Source organism: Acartia tonsa, chromosome 8 (genome assembly GCF_053477335.1).
Source record: "Acartia tonsa isolate MP-2025a chromosome 8, ASM5347733v1, whole genome shotgun sequence".
NCBI classification, from domain to species: Eukaryota; Metazoa; Arthropoda; class Copepoda; order Calanoida; family Acartiidae; genus Acartia; species Acartia tonsa.
Window position 1 is genome coordinate 37,980,263 of NC_137267.1, and position 19,375 is coordinate 37,999,637.

At 30.8% G+C, this 19,375-nt stretch overlaps 1 protein-coding gene across 7 annotated transcripts in view; it reads left to right on the plus strand.

Moving 5' to 3' along the window:
* The window catches only part of zip (myosin heavy chain 10), a 206,062-nt gene that overhangs the window by 148,897 nt on the left and 37,790 nt on the right, over positions 1 to 19,375 (plus strand). For all 7 annotated transcript variants that reach the window (XM_080170331.1, XM_080170330.1, XM_080170327.1 and 4 more), the window contains 2 exons: positions 13,424 to 13,549; positions 14,384 to 14,537. In XM_080170331.1, the coding sequence (XP_080026457.1) occupies positions 13,424 to 13,549; positions 14,384 to 14,537 (280 nt within the window). The remainder of the gene's footprint in view (positions 1 to 13,423; positions 13,550 to 14,383; positions 14,538 to 19,375) is intronic.

Consider the following 19,375-nt stretch of genomic DNA (forward strand, 5'->3'; position numbering starts at 1 on the left):
AAAATGTTTGGACACTTAATGAACCAACCAATAAATATTCAATTAAAGTCCTCAAAAGTGATAAGCCAACGAATATGAAAACTTTATTATAAAAGTTTTTGGGACTAGTGTAATAATTTTTACGTTAACAATATTTTAATCATGACAATTAATGATATATGTTTGAATGTCAACACAATGTCTCGATGTTTAAACATGGAGCATTATCCGAAATGATTTGAAGCCCAGTGGTGATCTTTGAGTCGGATATCCGTTATAACAATGATGTGGCGCATCTTTTATACCCAGCTAGCTGTTGGTAGGAAATTAATAGGGGTAGGAGTATTATATTTTTTTTTACAAGTGATGATTTCTCTTTAGAGGATGGTGGAACCCTCCCCCAAAATAGTTATATACCTTTAGATACCCTATGTGAAGCTTCACTGTTAAGGAGAACCATATCGGTTCAGTGGTTTGTTAGATTATAACGAATAACTAACATCTTACTAATTTTAATTAGGTTGATGTAAATAAATTACTACAGTACTAATAGCACTAAATCCTTAAATTATAGAAATTCTTTTTTCACTAAACGAAATCTGTGGGCTCTATAGGTCTACTTTAATCCACTGCCTTGCTGTAGAGTGCATCCGTAGCTAATACACCAAAATTTAATACGGTTTATCGTATTATTAGTTGGTTAATTAAGCCAAATATTTCAATTAGATTAGATAAAACTCAATAATTTGACTTTGGATCATATCTAATATCATTACAGATTCCTATTTTTTTTGTAGCGTTGCTGCTTTATAAATAAGGTATTCGAATGTTGCGACGTCGAAAGTTACACTAGTACCCAAAGTTGTTTAACCAACGTAATGTTATTCGTTGGATTAAAAACTTTGGTTCATTCATGGAATTGTGATTGGTTGATTCCAATAATTTTGACCTATAGAGGGGCAATTATATTTATCATCTTTGGGGATGTATGCCAATTTATCATCCATTGTCTTATCCCTTAAATCTCAGGTTAAATATCTCATGTAAGAATCAAATCTTTGAACATTTTAAAAGTCAATAAATGTGTCTGGCAAAATATCAATTTAAAATTGATTAAATTAAGTTAAATGCATTAAAGGAAATTTTGATTTTTTTTTAGACTTTTTAGACATTTATACATTTATTATTAAAACAAGGATGATTTTTTCAACAAGTAGCACAACAATAAAAAGTTGTAATTTTAGTAACTTTTATCAATAATGGCGGCTGTGCCCTTAGGATCTAGGAGCTCTGTAATTGAAAGTGTAGGACAGGATAGAAAACTTGACTAAAACCATCCCTTGACTTGAATCTGAATATAAAATAGCTTAAAACCTACCCCTGAACCTATGCAAATGTTCCTAAAAAGGAATAATTTAATCGATTCAGTATTTATTTAATCTAAAGCTACAGTCAAAAAAAATTAGAGGTAGGAACTGATAAACATACGTACGATCATATATTAATTTTGGAATGACTGTTATACGCGAATTGACAAGTTTAAGCAAATTTTATCTAAATTTAGATTTTATGTCTGATGTTTGAAGACTTTTATGTAATACACATGGAAAAAAATATTGATTAGAAAAACAAGGACAATTTTAATGCAAGGCATAGAAATCCAAGGGTCTTTAACCAAAATATTACATAAAAAAATACCCATACTTTTTTAGCTGTCAAATAAGATAACTCGGTTTTAAAACTACTGGTACTTTGGGATTTAAATGGATAAAAATTGATTTATGTACATCCCCAATGACAAAATACAAAATTACCCCTTCTGTAGAATACAAATAGTGGTTGAAACGTTTGGACTAAATAAATTACTAAATAAACTAACCAATCAAAATTCAAGAAAAGCCTCCAAAGTTGTTAAGGCCACGAATAAGAAAACGTTATTAATCATAAAACTTTTTGGGACTTATGTAATAAACAACAGAATGTCCCCACCCTCCCTGACGTGTACAAGTGTAATTTACAGTCCAATCCCTTCCTGATAAAAAAAAGTATTTTGTAAAAAAAAATTCAAACGTTTTTGTTTGTTTAGTCTAAAGTTTGTACTGTGTAATGTTGGCCTTTAGTCAATTTTTCAAAAAAAATCTATTGACATGGTGTCCAAACTTTTTATTCAAAATATATATTTTAGATAAGGGCTATGCTAAGTTAGCAACAGATTGTTGAAATGAAATCAATATATAAGGAACTTAACAAAAACATCCTAGTACCAATGTTGGCTCTCGTTTCTCAAGATTTTTTTTCCACCTTTAAAACCCAGCTTTCTTTAATTAACAATCTTTCACCTTTTAGTCGATTTGGTCAGGGAGGGATGGGACAATGGACTGTATCTGGTACCCCAAGTGAAAAATTAAATTATCTCTTTCGTTGGCTCAAAAACATTGTGTACTTATTGTGTATGGTTAGTTGCAAACTACTAGTATTCAAACTTGATAATTTTGTTTATCCTCATTGGAGGTGTAGATTAAGTTATCGTCGATTGTCATATCCTGAATTATCCCTTCGATTTGGTGGACTTTTTCTTTCATAGTGTTGTCAGCCCTGTTCTTCAAAAAAATTTATTTAAAGAGATGAAAAGAAAGGGGGGAGAGATAGGGGGGGGGCTACAGATGGACGTGTGCTTAGAATTGTGACGGTGTCTCACAATCCTTGCTGCTATACTAACCACATCAACCTGAGGTGTACTATGCCAGGATGGTGGGACACTCTCCAGGGAGGGAGGGGACATTTGGCTAACCTCCAAAGTTATATAATAACGTTTTCTTAATCATTGGCTTAACAACTTTGGGGAATTTTATTGTGTATCAACATTAGGGATGTACATCAATTTATCGGCCATTGTCTTATCCCTTTACATTCCTGATTTGTATTTATATTTGTGTGTATATTTTGATGTATTGGTTACCCTGTGGTCATATCCTGGTAACAGATATATCAGGGATCTAAAGGGATAAGACAACGGCTGATGAATTGATGTACATCCCCAATGATGATACATAAAGTTACCCCTTCTGTAGGTTACAATTAGTGGTTGAAAAGTTTGAACGCTCAACTAAATAGAGTAACCAATCAAAATTCACTAAGTCCCCAAAGTTTTTAAGCCAACGAATAAGAAAGGTTTTCCTAAAACTTTGGGGACTAGTGTAATAAACAGCCCAATGTCTTCTCCATCCCTGGGGTATTTATCTGTAAATTACACTGGTACCCAAAGTTTTATAACCAGGCAACTTTATCTTACTACTTAGCTCAAAAAACTTGTGGTACTAATATTGAATTTTTGATTGGTTGGTTCCATTAATCTAAAAGTGTCAAAACTTTTCAACCAATCAATTTTATCCACAGGAGAGGTATAGAAGTATGAAAACTGCCTTAGATAGCTTATTAATATTAAGGGTAAGAGAAGGATCCATAGATTATCAGCGGACATTTGGTTCTTGTTTCATGAAATTTTTTTGTAAAAAATCCTATGCTCCTCAAGTTCAAATAAGCAATCTGACTAAATCTTCAACTAATTTTGATTATTGATAGGAATGCCTGAAATTGATATTTTTTGGTTGGCAAAAGTTTTTTTATTATTATTCCTATGCTACTTATGTAATGAAATGTCCTTGTTCTATTTTAAGAAAAGTACAAAGTAATAAAAGAAACAGTAATACTCTTTCTTATTAATGCTAAATACACCTTTTTTAGTTGAAATATTTTAACAAAAAGTTTGTAAGCATCTAAAATGTAAATATTTGTTTTTGCTGTTAATACACATTTCAGGGAAGGAAAGGACAATGATATAAAATATAAATTACAATACTTTCTTACTCTTAATACACACCAGCTTCTAAAAGAAGTCTACAACTAATGATTTAATTTTAATATACATATCAGAGAGAAAAATAAAAAAAATACTTTTCTTCCTTTTAATATTCCACTAAAAGTCTGCAAATAATATTTTGCAGGAAGGTTTATTTATTTTTCATCGTCCTATCACTGTATCCTTGAGTTATTTGCATATTAGATGATTTGTTTTTGCTGGATATTATGTTAAAGTAGTTGGACAAAAACTAGACCTGGTAAGAAATCAACCAAAACATAATTAACCCTTAAAATTAAAATTAATTATTCTTAATTTTTCTGTCTGTTCAATTCCTATATTATCTCATAAATGACTAGGCCTATTTGATTATGTTGGTCTTGGTTATGTTTTATGCCACTTTCCAATCTGTACTTGCAATTTGATAGGTCCTGTGAAGATTGATTTACTTAATTAATTCTGAATGAAAATATAAAGGGTTAATTAGTTCCACCAAGCAATATCATTATTCAAAACCCTCTGTCCTGTCATATCAATACAGACAATAAAGCATATATGTATAAGACGTTAGACCAATCAGAATTTAAATGATAGTTCATGAAAGGGGTCTATCTAAAGATGTTTTTGTATTTCCTTCATTGAAAATGATTTTCTACCTTGTAGTTTTAAAATTAGCTTATTAATCTAAAAGTTGTAGTTTTTGAATAAGCTTTACTTCAATTAAACTACCGGTTAGAGACCTCTAGGTGCACTTCAGGGAAGAAAAATACTCTTTCCCAAATAATTACAAACCTTCCAAGGTCTTATAATAAGCTTCACTGAAAAGAAGTATATCGGACAAGCAGACAAACAGATATCCTGTTTATTTTATGAAAAATGAGAAAAAAAACACTTCAATTACTCTTTTGTACACTCACAACTCTACTAGATGTAAACACAAAGTTTTTTTGTCAGATTTTGTTACCTCCTCAGCAGTTTTTATTTTTAAAGTTTATATTAGCCCTGCCCTTCTCAAATAAATGTACAGTTTTTTTATTTTGTGTAATATGCAGCAAGGAGGGAAAGGACATTGGACTGTAATTACACCAGTACCCAAGTTTTATGAACACTTTGGGTACATTTATTGAATTTTGATTGGTTAGAGGGTAATTGATAGTGTCTCTAAACTTTTCAACCCAAAATTTTAATTTACAGAAGGGAGAAATCCAATTCTTATAGTTGTTATCTAAAAACAAATATATAATAAACAACTTTTTACTAAGAGAAAAACAGTCAGAGAAACCAATCTATCATCTATAATACCCCTTTCTTTATAGCTATAGAGTGGTAATTATCATTTTTGTTGTTGTGTATATTTACATCTCTCGCGTGATCTTAAAGAACTCCACCCTTAACAAAACATTTTCTTGTCCTAATTCCTAATTCAGTGCAAAAAGTGTATAATATGTACATTTCAAAACATTTAAACATTTTCAGAGTTACTTTAGATACTTATAAACTTTTTAAGTATTTTAAAAATGGGAGGAAAAAGAATGTATTTTTTTCTAAATGTAATTTTCTTGAATTTTATAAAACAAACAAAATTAAATGCTAAGATCATTTAGTAAGAACCATTTTTGAAATATTTCTTAATATTTTATTGTCTTCTAAAAAAATATCTGTAAACTTTTTTTTAGGATAAAAATCATCTTGCAAATTCTCTGTGTAATGTACTTTTATTTATACCTTATTTTTCCTTATGAGTTTTTACACAAGGGGTTAAGTAGGTTGACCTTTAAATTTAAATTTTATGCATGTTAATATTAAAATAGAAAATAAACATTTGTTATTCCTGAGGCAAGAAAATTCAGGGCATGAAAAATAATTTTTAAAGGAAAAGTTCAGCATTTGTACTTTTGCTTAATAGTTAAATTTTTGTCACATGCTATACCACTGTGAGTATCCTATGAATCAAGAATACAACTAGTTTTTATGAAATATTACATACTACATTACATTTTTCACCCTGTCATCCACACATAAACCCTTCCACCTACCTTTTGTAAAGGTTTTACATGCATGATAACCCCCTTTTTTATACACCTTGTTTGCTATTTAAGACTCATAATCTCAGCAAAGCATACTTCAAAGATTAATCATATAATATCTGAAAATATTTGTATTATTTTTAAATTCTTTATCTACCTACTGAAAAGATATTATTGTTTGAAAATAACTATGTTAATTTTACTGAATGTAATTCATGCAAATCTTAAATCTGTAATTTAAAAAGAGTTTAGCATAAAGTTGGCACAGAGCCATTTAGAGAAATGAATTAAAAATTACTCATTATAGACATTTTCCAAAAAAATATGATTGCAAATTTGCTGGTTGAAAACAACACACTATTTTAGTGTAAATCTGGTTGTTTATATTTATTTGTGTGTCTGTTGGATGATAAGGGTCAGTGGTACATTGATATCTGTCAGACGAGACGCAAATCAGGAGATCTATGAGACAAGATGGAAATAATGTTTATGCAACAAGCCACTAGTTTTTCTTGCAGAAGGTTGGCTGGAGCTTAAAGAGATCCTCAATAAGATCTATTTATAATAAGATTAAAGTGTCAAAATGTAACTTTTTGTATCATGTCCTAAATATTACAATACAGCAAGATTTGAAGAAACTATAATTTTTGAATGTATGTATATATATGTATTAAGGATTAAAAACTATAAATCTTTTAGCTAAAAAATAATTCAATTGGAGTGTCCCTTTTATTATCAGGGCGGCAACACCTTGTATCTACAGACCTTTGTATTTTATGATGGATGTTAACTTTTGTCAGTAACAGCAAAATAAAGTTCATTTCTTCATATTTGATGCTTTAGATCAAAACATATTCTAGTTTATCATATCAAATACACTGTCTCTGTCTGCATAGTTAAAAAAAACAAGGACAACTTGGTACACAAGTAACACAGTATTTTAGAATAAAAGAGCTTATACAACTGTTATACATTAATACTAAAAAGTAGGACATTATCAGTAAGGGAAGAGCAAATCTTTGTGTTTTATAATGTGGCTTACATGCTTAAAATAAAGTGACGTTTATAATTCTAATGTATTTATTCCTCATTAATAACATCAACTGGACTGACAGATTTGGATCTGCTTGATTTAAGTAAGGGTTATCCCTATTTTCTGATGACAACAATTTTCATATTTTTCAACCAGGGTTAGATATTTATCAGATATTATTCTGCTGTAATATTATCAGACAAAAGTATTTTAGAGAAAACATATCTTAAAATGAATTATCTCTAGCTGATGTTCAAGCCTCTCTCTTTGACATGCTTTGTCCCTATTCCAGACTCTGTACCCTTGATCACTTGCTAGCAGAACTAGCAGACACATTAGTCAAGTCAAAGGAACCCTTGTTAGCCAACAAACTTTCAGGAGACATTTAGAGATTTTTTGCATTTTCTGGGGATTCAAGTTTTGTAAATTAGATTTTTGATGTTACAACTTTTAAAATAAAGGAGTTTAAATTGGTTTCTGCAAATGTATAATTGGCCAATTTTAATAGACAATTAAGATATTTGTCCTTCTTTTTATTGCCTTTTATTAGTTTTATAGCATTGCAAAAAAAGATTTGCATGTGATCTGAAAACTGTTTTGGGTGCTTTCCCTCAAAGTGTCTATTAAGTACTGAATCCCCTCTCCTCATATTTTGAAAAACATAAGAGAGGGGTGGATTATCTCCTATGTCTAATACCTGCAGAGGGGCTCAAACCAATGGTGCCTGAGCCCTAAAGTGATATATTAAAACTCAACCTGACCTTAAATGTCTCCTGAATTATTGCGGGGAGAAAAATTTGTTGTTGATGCTGGCATTACTTGACAGGATATACTTCACAAAGAGTTTTATGTACTTTCTCAGTCATTCAAATGAGCAAACACACGGTCTGCCTCAAGCTTTTGCCATAAAATTTGCAAGTTTGACAAGGTTGGTTCAAACTGATTTATAAAGATCAAGCAGCTGAAATATGAGAAAATAAGTTTTATCTAACTATCCAATTATGTATTTGTTCTTGTTTTTCTGTAAAAATATTCTTAAAAATTGATTGGTCTGGCTTAAAAAGAAACCAAACCCCTTCGGAGGGCACTAACCCTGCGGGACTACCCCTAACATTGACTAAAGTAATATACAAACAAACAATAACTATCCCTCTCATTTTTTTTTAAATTTTAAAAATGCTCAATAAAGTACTTTGTGTAAAAGCACATCAAAATTGTATGGATTTATTGTGAATGGTCTATGTTAGTTAACTCTGATGTGAGTGACCATCCGACCAAACATACACAAATATTGCCTGTTAAATGTTAAATCTCGTATTTACAACCAAAAATAACATTCGCGGATTTCTTGCCTTTGATGGTGCTCAGAATGCCGCGCCATAATTTAGAAATGTCAAGCCAGGACAAAACGTTATTAGACTATTATTGCTAAAGGTTTAAAAAATGTGCCTGTATGCAGGGATCTTAAGGGATAAGACAATGGACGTTAAAATTATATTCATCCTCAATTATAATAAACAAATTTACCTATTTTGTAGATCAAAAGGATTGGTTGAAAATTTGAAGCAACAATCCCAAATATTTTGAGCCAAAGAATAAGCTAACATGGTTCTAAAACATTGGATACCAGATTATTTAACAGCCCTCTATTCCTGTCGTATAGGTTACATGGTGGGTTGGCAATTTTCCTTTCATTTTGAAATTATGGGGCTTATTTGTTTTGGCCATAGGGTATGTTTACAAGGCACTACCTTATTACTTAGTTTTTTAAGTAGACACAATTATATCTGGGGTTGATAAAAAATTTGAAATTAAATAAAGTTTTGTTGACTAAAAATTTGTATTAAACTGCTTTAAAATTTTTGTTTTACATTGTTTTGATAATTTTTCTCTCCATCCAATAGCTTTGGGGGTGAAGACTCAATATCTTATATTATTACTTCTTGGGTTAAACAGCAAGGCAACTTATTCCATTGATAAGAAGTGTGTAGTGACATTGATCTTAAGGGTTAAGACAATAGATGATAAATTGAGGTATATCCCCATCCCAATGAAAAATCAATAAGTATATAATATCATAATTATTTTTTTGTGAAGTTTAAACTAGTGATGGGAATCCGGATCCGGAATCCGAATCCGGAATCCGGAATCCGCCCAATTTTCGGCCAATTTTGGAATCCGAATCCGGATCCGGAATCCGTTTTTTATAGCGGATTCCGGATTCTATATTGGTAGGCTAAAATTACCGTCTTTTTTCTTACAACTCCCTCTGTTTGAAGGCAAAGATCAAAAAAAAAAATTCTACATAACAAATTTTAATAATTACTAATGTGATGTAAATGTTTTAGTTATGCTGGAAGTCAACACTTTAAACAAATCAAGGCTTCAACCAAGTAACAGAGTGATAAATTAACGAAAAAAGCTATCCCTCTGTGACGGACGGCCTTTTAAAATACTGCTAGAATCCGGAATCCGAATCCGGAATCCGCCAAAAATAAGAATCCGGAATCCGCAAGAATCCGTCACTTTTTTTTGACGGATTCCTTCAGAATCCGGAATCCGAATCCGGCCCAAAAATTCGACGGATTCCCATCCCTAGTTTAAACAATACTAGTTATGCGCTAACCCATCAAAATTCAATGGAATTATTCCTAGTTTTTGAGCCATCAAATCAGATAATGTGGTGATAAAACTTTGGATACCAGCATAATTTACAGTCCAATATCTCCTCCTTCATATTATAATGTAATACATACCAAACAAACCCCTCTGTCATACTATGCACGCCCCTGTGTTGTCTAGTAGCCACCACCAAATTTCAGCGTAAACTGTATCATGAATCAAATTGCATTATTACAGTTCAATCCTGGCGCTAATTTGCCCGACAATTTATTTGACCTGACCACAGACACACATATTTCTTCAGGGTTAAAATTCAGCAACATTAAGTTTTTATAATAAATGCCAGGGATCTAAACGGAAAAGACAATGGCCGACTAGTTGTACATCCCCAATGTTAATACACTAAATTACCTCATATGTGGATTACAAAAAGAATGGACGTACGGACACTAAATTTACTAAACCAACCAATCAAAATTCTCTATAAGTCTTAAAAGTTGTTAAGCCAACGAATAAGGAAATGTTATTATAAAACTTTGGGGGCTTGTTTAATAAACAGCCCATTGTCCCTTCTCTCTCTGATAAATGCAAAGATTTTTTTTGCATGTATCCTAGTCTTTTTTCCCAAACTTTAGACAGACAGATTTTGGAGGGTGAAATTAAGAGAGGGGAGGGGGGGGGGGGGTTAATAATCGTCTACATTTTCCTAACATACCATTATCTATATTAGATCTTTTATGTGAGTATTGTAGGTTTTTACTACATAGTCACTACTTGACACACACACACACTATGCATGATTACAGGCCTTAAAATAATTAAATTATCATATTAATATAGTTTGGATTATTGGATGTTAGCTCATGTTACGTTCATATCTCCTTTATATACCAAATATGTGAGTCTATCTTATCTATCAAATATACACTCCCTAACTCTCTTAACATACAACTAATAAAACAAAAAAAACTACTGGGCGTTAAAATTGGTTGTGACATTATTAGATAATTCGAAAAGTCCGCCCGTCTGTCTGTCTAAAAGAAAACTGTTTTTGGGGACTACCTTGGCTTCTATTTAAGATAGAATGTCAAATTTTTTGAGAAGATTACCTATACTGATAAGCATACAGTCTACATTATACTTGTTCCGTTGTTCTGTAGGTTATGCTGCTAAAGACCAATTCATACGTTATGCATTAAGGATTCGTGATACTTCTAGGTATATTTTTCTATAACTCAATTTCTTTGTATGTTGGTCTATCCATAATTTTTGTGCTTTGCTACTTATAGATATTGTTATCGTTGTTTCACCTGTATGTTACATGAGAATCATATTAATAATTTTGTTCATAAAGTACAATTAACGAGCTCAACAGCTAAAACATATTTTGAAAAATACACAGAAGAAAAGATCATTCTGATTTGGAGTTTTTCCAATTCTAAGAAGAATTTTTTGAAACACCCTGTGTATATATAAAATTTCATGATTTAGATCTTTGTAGTTATGACCCATATAGCCAAGTTTTAGAGCTGCATAACTCAGGCATGTAAAGGGATAAGACAATGGACATTGATTGATGAACATCCTCAATTATACTAAACAAAATTGAAATATAGATTAAAAGTAATTGGGAAAAAGTTTGAACCAACTTATAAATATTTAATAAAATTTCTCGTATTCATTCGAATCCGGTGGACAGGAACCGGTTCTCATCCATACGAAAAAACTATGTCTATCATCGTATTATATCCAGCTTTCTACGAATATAGAAATGTACAATCATAAGATTAAAACCAGTTTTTTTAGCCGGTGCCTTCGGCACCTCGGGGCTAAAAAAAACTAGTTTTAATCTCATAATTGTACTTTCTATATCCGCGGAAAGCCGTTTATAATACGATGCGAGAAATAACTATTAAGGGTACCAATATGATTTACAGTCCATTGTCCCCTCCCTCTCTGGTATTGTGCACTTTATTTTACAACATTTTCTAGAGATGGGTATTTGATTGTACTCTCTTGGATTTTTTAGGTTTTATTGGGGAGGTGCTTTTAGCTACTTAATGCGCTTCCTTTGAAAAAAAATACTACAAAATTTAGGCTGGGAGATAGGTTCTTCTTAGGAAAAACAGGTGAAGTTCCTTTAATGGTTAAATTATATTCCTTAATCATACTTTAATTGTGATTAAATACTTTTCAATACATTTTAAACTTTATTGGGTTTTCATACATAGATCTAAAGGGATAAATAGATGTACAATCCCACTGATGATAAACAATATTACCCCTTCTGTAGATTGCAATTAGTGGTTGAAACGTTTGGACGCTTAATTAAATTAACTAACCAATGAAAGTCCCAAAAGTTGTGAAGCTATCGAATTAGAAAACGTTATATGCATTTCAATTCATCGTCCACAGTCTTATCCCTTAAGGTTCCTGCTTATAATGGACAGAAATACATCATACCCCACTTATGTAGTAGATATGCTACTAAAAAAGATATAAAATCCTAATTCAAATCTATTTAAATAAAAACACAACATTTAATATCTTGATTATTTTTTCGTGTCATGCTTTTCAGAGAAGCTAATTTTGCCCAAATTAAATTCATATTTTCATACATATTCAAAAAACTGGAATAGTGACAAAGATTCTAAAAAAAATATATTGGAACAAAGGAACAAAATGTTACTAAAATTAAGAATAAACCAGCAAATTTGAGCATAATTTAGTTGTATAAAAGCAAGATTAGGTAACTAAAGTCTTTAGATATCGTTTTTTTCATTGGAGGATTTTTTCAATTGTGATATAGTTAAACATTATTAAAAATTCAAAGATTTTTTTTTTTTCTCGAAGATTTTTTAAAAAAATCCATTAAAATCTCAAAAATAACATTCAATGGTTGAAGACTATCTGCGATATGAAAGACTTATCCCCTAAATTGAATAAAAAAAAATATAAAGAATAGGTATTCCTATCTCTGATTAACCTTTGTTTAAATTATACCTAGTATTTTCTAGTTAGCTTCCAGAAATAAGGATACAACAGCATATATCAGCACAAAATAAAATCATTTATCATTATGTAGTAACAAGGATGATAACATGCATAATCGGCATATGTAAGAAAAACATATTTACAGACAGACAAACGGTCAGTGGAAATTAAATGGTATTATTAAGCCCAACTCTAAAAGAAGTAGTTTTTAAAAATATTCTAAAAGGAATCTTATGTACTTATTCCTTGCATCCATTTCCTGACGGAGGGATTAGTTCAATTATAGAGTAGCTTCGAAACTAAAAATAAAGACTTGTAGTTTTAAAAATAGAGACGTTTATGTATTTTTGATATCTCAGGTGATAATTTGTGAGTTTTCAAAAATATACATATTTGATAGTCATTTTACAAATATCACTTTCATTTAAATTTGATATTCAAGTAGGTTTATGTTAGAATAAAATAGAAATACCTAATACCAAATATGTATGGATTCAAATGGGACTTCAAGAAAACCTATATTGCTCCCCAACTTTTTGCTTGTCAAATTTGTTAAAACTAATGCATTTAAAAAAAATATTACTTACAAGCTAGAAAAGTCAGAATTTTACATATTGTGATTGTGTCCTATTAATGGATATATTAATAATTGGATTTTACACCATTACACCAGACTTTTATATTCTATAATAAAGTGAAACTCGCTTAGGGCTAAAATAACTTTACCCCCCCCCCCCCATCCATCCCTGTTACCCCATCCCCTCCCATCTTGTTGAACGATAAATGAGTTCCATATTAGAAACTTAAATCGACGACAATTTTTTACCTGTCATGATATCCATGTATATTATATATCCATTGTTCTATTCCTGTATTTTGATATTTTTACTAATTATAACTTTATTTCAGCCTATGGGTATCATGGCCCTGGTAGATGAGGAGTGTTGGTTCCCTAAGGCCACTGACAAGTCCCTGGTGGAGAAGTTGGTCAACAGCAACGCCGCCCATCCCAAGTTCAGCAAGACAGACTTCAAGGTGAGTTACCTCCCAGCAGAGGTTTAGTAGTGAAGCTAATCTATAATTCACTTTGTATCTGCGTCAGTCAGTAAGTAAGGCTATGGGAGAAATGTTATTTTCTCAGCTGCTATTCAAGAAAGACGGCTGATTTTTTTGTATATTTTCCATACATGATTGATTTATGACCACTAAACATCTGCTCTTTAAAAGTGTTTTTTTTCTTTTGTACTAGAAGCTTGCGTAATACAAATGACTAAAAGTATAAACTTTAACATTCATAGTATATGTATTTTTTTGCTTAGCATTGTTGTGCTAAGTTTCAGATTACAGTTTTTAAAAGCGTAAGTAATCATTTTTATTAATAATATCATTTTTCATTCATTAGTAAATAAAGATAATTTATCCTAAAACTAAATTCAAAATGGCTAATTTTATTTTGGCGAATAGTAGAACAGGTTCTTTCCCCCTAAGTGCCTGTTCAGCACTTAAACCACCTCTCCTATTTTTTGATAAATTGAAAATAATAGTGGGGAGGCAACCCAGTACCTAATATCACCTATCCTATTCTGGAGTAATGAACAAACAACTAAATAAACTAACCCACTCACCTTGTTACTAATGCAATTTATTTGAAAATAAGTAGGAGGGGAGTTTCAGTGCTCCATATGCACTTTTAAAAAATAGGCCGCAGAACTTTTCATCAGCTTATTCATTGATAGAAAGGCTTGAAGATTTATTTAATCTTATATATATTGGCACCTTCCTTTCTATATTCATCTGATTATTTTCGCACACTTTCTTTTAGTGTATGACGGGTGTCTCATTTGATTTTCTAATTGTGACAACTTTCAGAGCAACGCTGACTTCTGTATCGTGCACTACGCCGGAGTCGTCAACTATTCCGCGGACAAGTGGCTCATGAAGAACATGGACCCCTTGAACGAGAACATCGTGCAGTACCTGCAGGCCAGCCAGGACCCATTCGTCTGCCACATCTGGAAGGATGGTAAGTTCGAATCCCTGTTATGATTTATGTAAAAAAAAGCTTCATTTTACGTAAGATAAGTGATTAATGTAATCTTGCTTTTTACAGCATAGGATGATATTACGTCAAAATTTCATAACATTTTAAAGTTTTGTCTCATATAACCGCGGGTGAACCTATTTCTTCAATGTTCTTAAAACTATATTAAGCAGATCTTATTACTAATTTACTCAAGATCACTGCTAGAAGGTGTTAAACATTACTTGCTCTCGTTCGTTTATAATCCCCTTGAATAAACTGAAAAATTACATAGTAAATTAAAACTTTGGGAGAAAAAGTATTAGAATTTACAATTTTTATTAAATCTGACGTTTCCCCATATTTTAGCATGCTACCTAAGCACTCTAGGTGGGTTTAACAACTGCATGTCTACAGTTTATTATTAATATTTAACATTTTAGTTTTAGATGTTAAATTAAATAGAATATTTTATCATATTTTTACTTGCCTTTTAATGTAAATATTATTTTGTTTTTTTACTCTCCCTTCTAAAATTTTGCTTAAAGATTTTATAAACTTATCAACCAAATAAAATGTGTAATGTTGCGAGACATAATAGTTTTTTAAAGTGTATCAACGACTGGTTTTCGCGGGTTGTAGTTCTCAACCTTAATTCCTTAATTATAGCTTGTGAGTTATGATTAATAAAGACTAAAAAGAATTATAAAGTAGTTTTTGACAACAAAAGAGTACCATTGTAATTTATTTTTCTTGAATGGCCCGACTCATCATTGAGAAGGTCTGTAGGAGACGCATCCTTAAAAAGCCAACTTAATGTTACATCTGTCTCACTATATACCAAGGTTTATACTTTAAAAGATTGGGAATTGATAGGGATCTTAATGGTTAAGACAATGGACGATAAATTATTATAAACAAAATTACCCCTTCTGTAGATTAAGATCATTGAAAATTTTGGACATTGTTGTGTAGCACTAAACAATTAAAGCAATAAAGAACCCAATGTTAATAAGATTGGCCTCTTTCCAATTTGGGCTTTAACTCTTTTGGGATTTCGACCTAACCTTCAGATATTAAAATCATATGGGGTTACTGAAGCAAACATAATTGTAGTTATTTATTTAATAATAATCTGTTATACATAATGTTTTTTTTTTCACTTTCCGACCGATTTTTAAAATCCTTGAAAAATAGTTGCCAAAAATGGTACCTATGTTTTTTTTATTCTGAAAATCAAATAATTAAATCAATTAAAAAAATGTTTTTAAACAAATATTTTCCGACCGCTTATTTTTAAAATCCTTGAAAAATAGTTGCCAAAAATGGTACCTACTCTAGCAGCCTACACATTAATATTGCAGGGCGCTATTGTAGTATTCTATGCGCCATCACGGAGGGAGAGGACATTGGCCTATAAATTACACTATTTATGCTATTTATACACTTTAGGACATTATCATATTAGGTTGCTTCAAAACTTTGGGTACTGGTTGAATTGAGATTCGTTAGTTCAAAATTAGTATTTTCCAAACTTTTCAAATAAGGCTGTACATTAATTTAACGTCTATTGTCTTATCCCTTAAGATCCTTGCCTTGAGAGCCCATGTTTTGGATTATTGCAACATGCCCATTCAAACCAGGGGAAGGGGATAGGTACATGGGAAATTTCCTATGTTTATTTTCCATTTTTTTTCATTTGTGAGAGTCTGAAATTGTTATTAAAAACTCTTAATAACAAAAAAAAATTTGAAGGGACATTAGTGAAGCTATTCTATAACTAAAGTATGTCCATTTCTTTGATTTTATCAACTTTTTTGTATATTGGCATATTTTAAAATTTAAAATAAATTGTTTAGAATTAAATATAGCCTTATAGATTATATATATATATCATATGCTGTAATTTAATGCTCAATTTTTATCATTGCTGATTGCTGCGCTTTTCTTGAATATATCTGTCCTAGTCTAATCTAATGGATTTTTAAAAAGGATTTATTAAATGATGATATTAATTTTGAACTTTATGTTAATAAAACTACTAAAACAGTTATTATTTTACTTAAAGCTGCACCCTATGGGGGCAACAATATAAAGCCCCCATGGTTCGAGGGAGGTAAGATTTTAAAAAGTTTAATTTCGTTAGTCTTGTGATTTAGAACCTTGATTTTGCCCCAAATCATCATTTTAGTTAAAAACAGTCTTAAATCTTTCTATGTCCTGTTCAATTATTTCTTTAATAATTTTTTTCACGTTTTCAAAATAAGCATAAATGCTTTTTGGGGCAAAACGGTTCTCTATTGAGTTTTGTATTCTATTTTTTTCCTTAAGTGTTGTGCCAATTTTAGCTGCATGAAACTCAGGGAGGGAGTGGGCAATGGAAAATAAATTAATCTTCCCAGTATTTATATTTACAAGATTTAAAGACAATGTATATATGAATAAGAAGAGGAAGGATAATTATATTCCATTGTTATATCCGAGAATCTCTGTGAAAAAAAACTGTACTTAGTTCATTTGTGTATTTAATATTTTAATAAGATCATTCTAGAGGATTTATGGATAAGGCATTTGCAAAAAAATTAGATCAATAGTTTTTTATTCAGATGACATATCTCTTGTTTGCTAAGGGACATTTGTACTTTATCATTTGGAGGCAAAATATTTTTACTCCGATACAAAATCCCCTTTCCCTCGCATTCATTAGTTAGTAAGATGCAGTTGGAATTACTTTTAATCATTCTTTTATTTCAATAGATTATCTTGTAAAGGAGCCAAAATTTTTATCAATGACTTCAATTTTCGTTTCATTTTAATTAGTAGTATGGGTTAATCCCTCATTAGGATAAGGGGGACCCCACAACCCCCTTCCTTCTTCATTAACATCTTTATAGTATTTTTTCTAGACCTTGTGGGGCTTTCCTTTCTCGTCCTAATCTTAGTTTATTTGCTTCACAAATAAGAGTATAAATCTTAGATTTTTCACATTAGTTTATAGATATCATTTGATTTTTTTTGTAGATTAGAATGTTTTGTATTTAATAATTAAATTTTGAATATGCACAGCTCATAACTTGACACAATATTTTGATTTGTTTACATAATTAGTTTTATTTATAATAACATTTTTTATTTTGTTTTATGTTAATGCAACTGTTTTTTAGACAAAAAATACACAGAAAAGAAACAAGAACATTTATTTCCAAAGGCAGAAATTTTCATTGACCCTAATCTCTAAAGCCTTTTAAGGGTGGGTTAAATCTCCTAGTCTAATTTTATTTGGTAAAAAAGAATTTTAATTTTAATTGAAAAAAAAGGGACAAAAAAGGAGTTAAAAATCGGTTCAGTGATTGGCGATTTAATAGGCAGCCAATGAAGACTATTGAGGAGCAACGCCATTTAAAATACACATACAAATAACGTACATACATATACATATAAATACATATAACTTCCTTTTAAAATTGGGGCATGATATAATTTTACGTGTAGTATAATTGCTTTTTTTTAGATTGCACATTGGGGCAAATCAACCAAAAAGGGGATTTAATTATTTACTACCCTTAAAATTCATCTCACAAAAATTTCATTTTATACTTTTTTGTAGGCAATTTAACAACAAACGAATTTGCTTTTATGTTTTTTTCTGTCATTTGAATGCAACATAGAGATAAAGGTCATTTTATGAAGGTAGGTCGAAAATTACCGGATTAATTCCTACCCGAAAATAGCCCTCCTTACCCTATCCATCTATCTATCTCTATATATATTCATCTATCTATCCATCTATCTATCCATCTATCTATCCATCTATCTATCCATCTATCTATCCATCTATCTATCCATCTATCTATCCATCTATCTATCCTTCTATCTATCCATCTATCTATCTATATATCTATCTATCTATCTATCTATCTATCCATCTATCTATACATCTATCTATCCTTGTAACTATCCATCTATCTATCTATTTATTTATCCATCTATCTATCCATCTATCTATCCATCTATCTATCCATCTATCTATCCATCTATATATCCATCTATCTATCCATCTATCTATCCATCTATCTATCCATCTATCTATCCATCTATCTATCCATCTATCTATACATCTATCTATCCATCTATCTATCCATCTATCTATCCATCTATCTATCTATACATATATCTATCCATCTATCTATCTATACATATATCTATCCATATATCTATCCATCTATCTATCCATCTATCTATTCATCTATCTATCTATCTATGTATCCATCTATCTATCCATCTATCTATCCATCTATCTTTCCATCTATCTATCCATCTATCTATCCATCTATCTATCCAACTATCTATCCATCTATCTATCCATCTATCCATATATCTATCCATCTATCAATCCATCTATACTATATAATAATAAATATAACATACGTGGATATTATAACAGGGAAAATTTTGTTGTCAATTTAGGTTGCTACTTTAGTCTTCATTTATTGGTCAGTTCTTACGTCCAGTAGGAGGGTAGGGGATATCGTTATATTTTCATGCTGGAAAGGCCATTTTATTTGATTTGGAGAAGATATGGTGCAACATGCAAATAATAATATATCTCTTACATAAATGTACATAAATGCGCAAAAAAGACTTAGTTTACATTTTGTAAGTAAATTTGTTGCAAATCTGATAAAGTGCATGTTACAGTTTAAGGACATACTGACGTTTTTAGGACTTGATTATAGAGATGTTTCGTTTAACACACTATACCTTATTGTAATAGGAATCAGTATTCAAAAAATCAGATGAATAGGATATTTTTAACATTCAAAAATTTGTTGTCAAAAAAG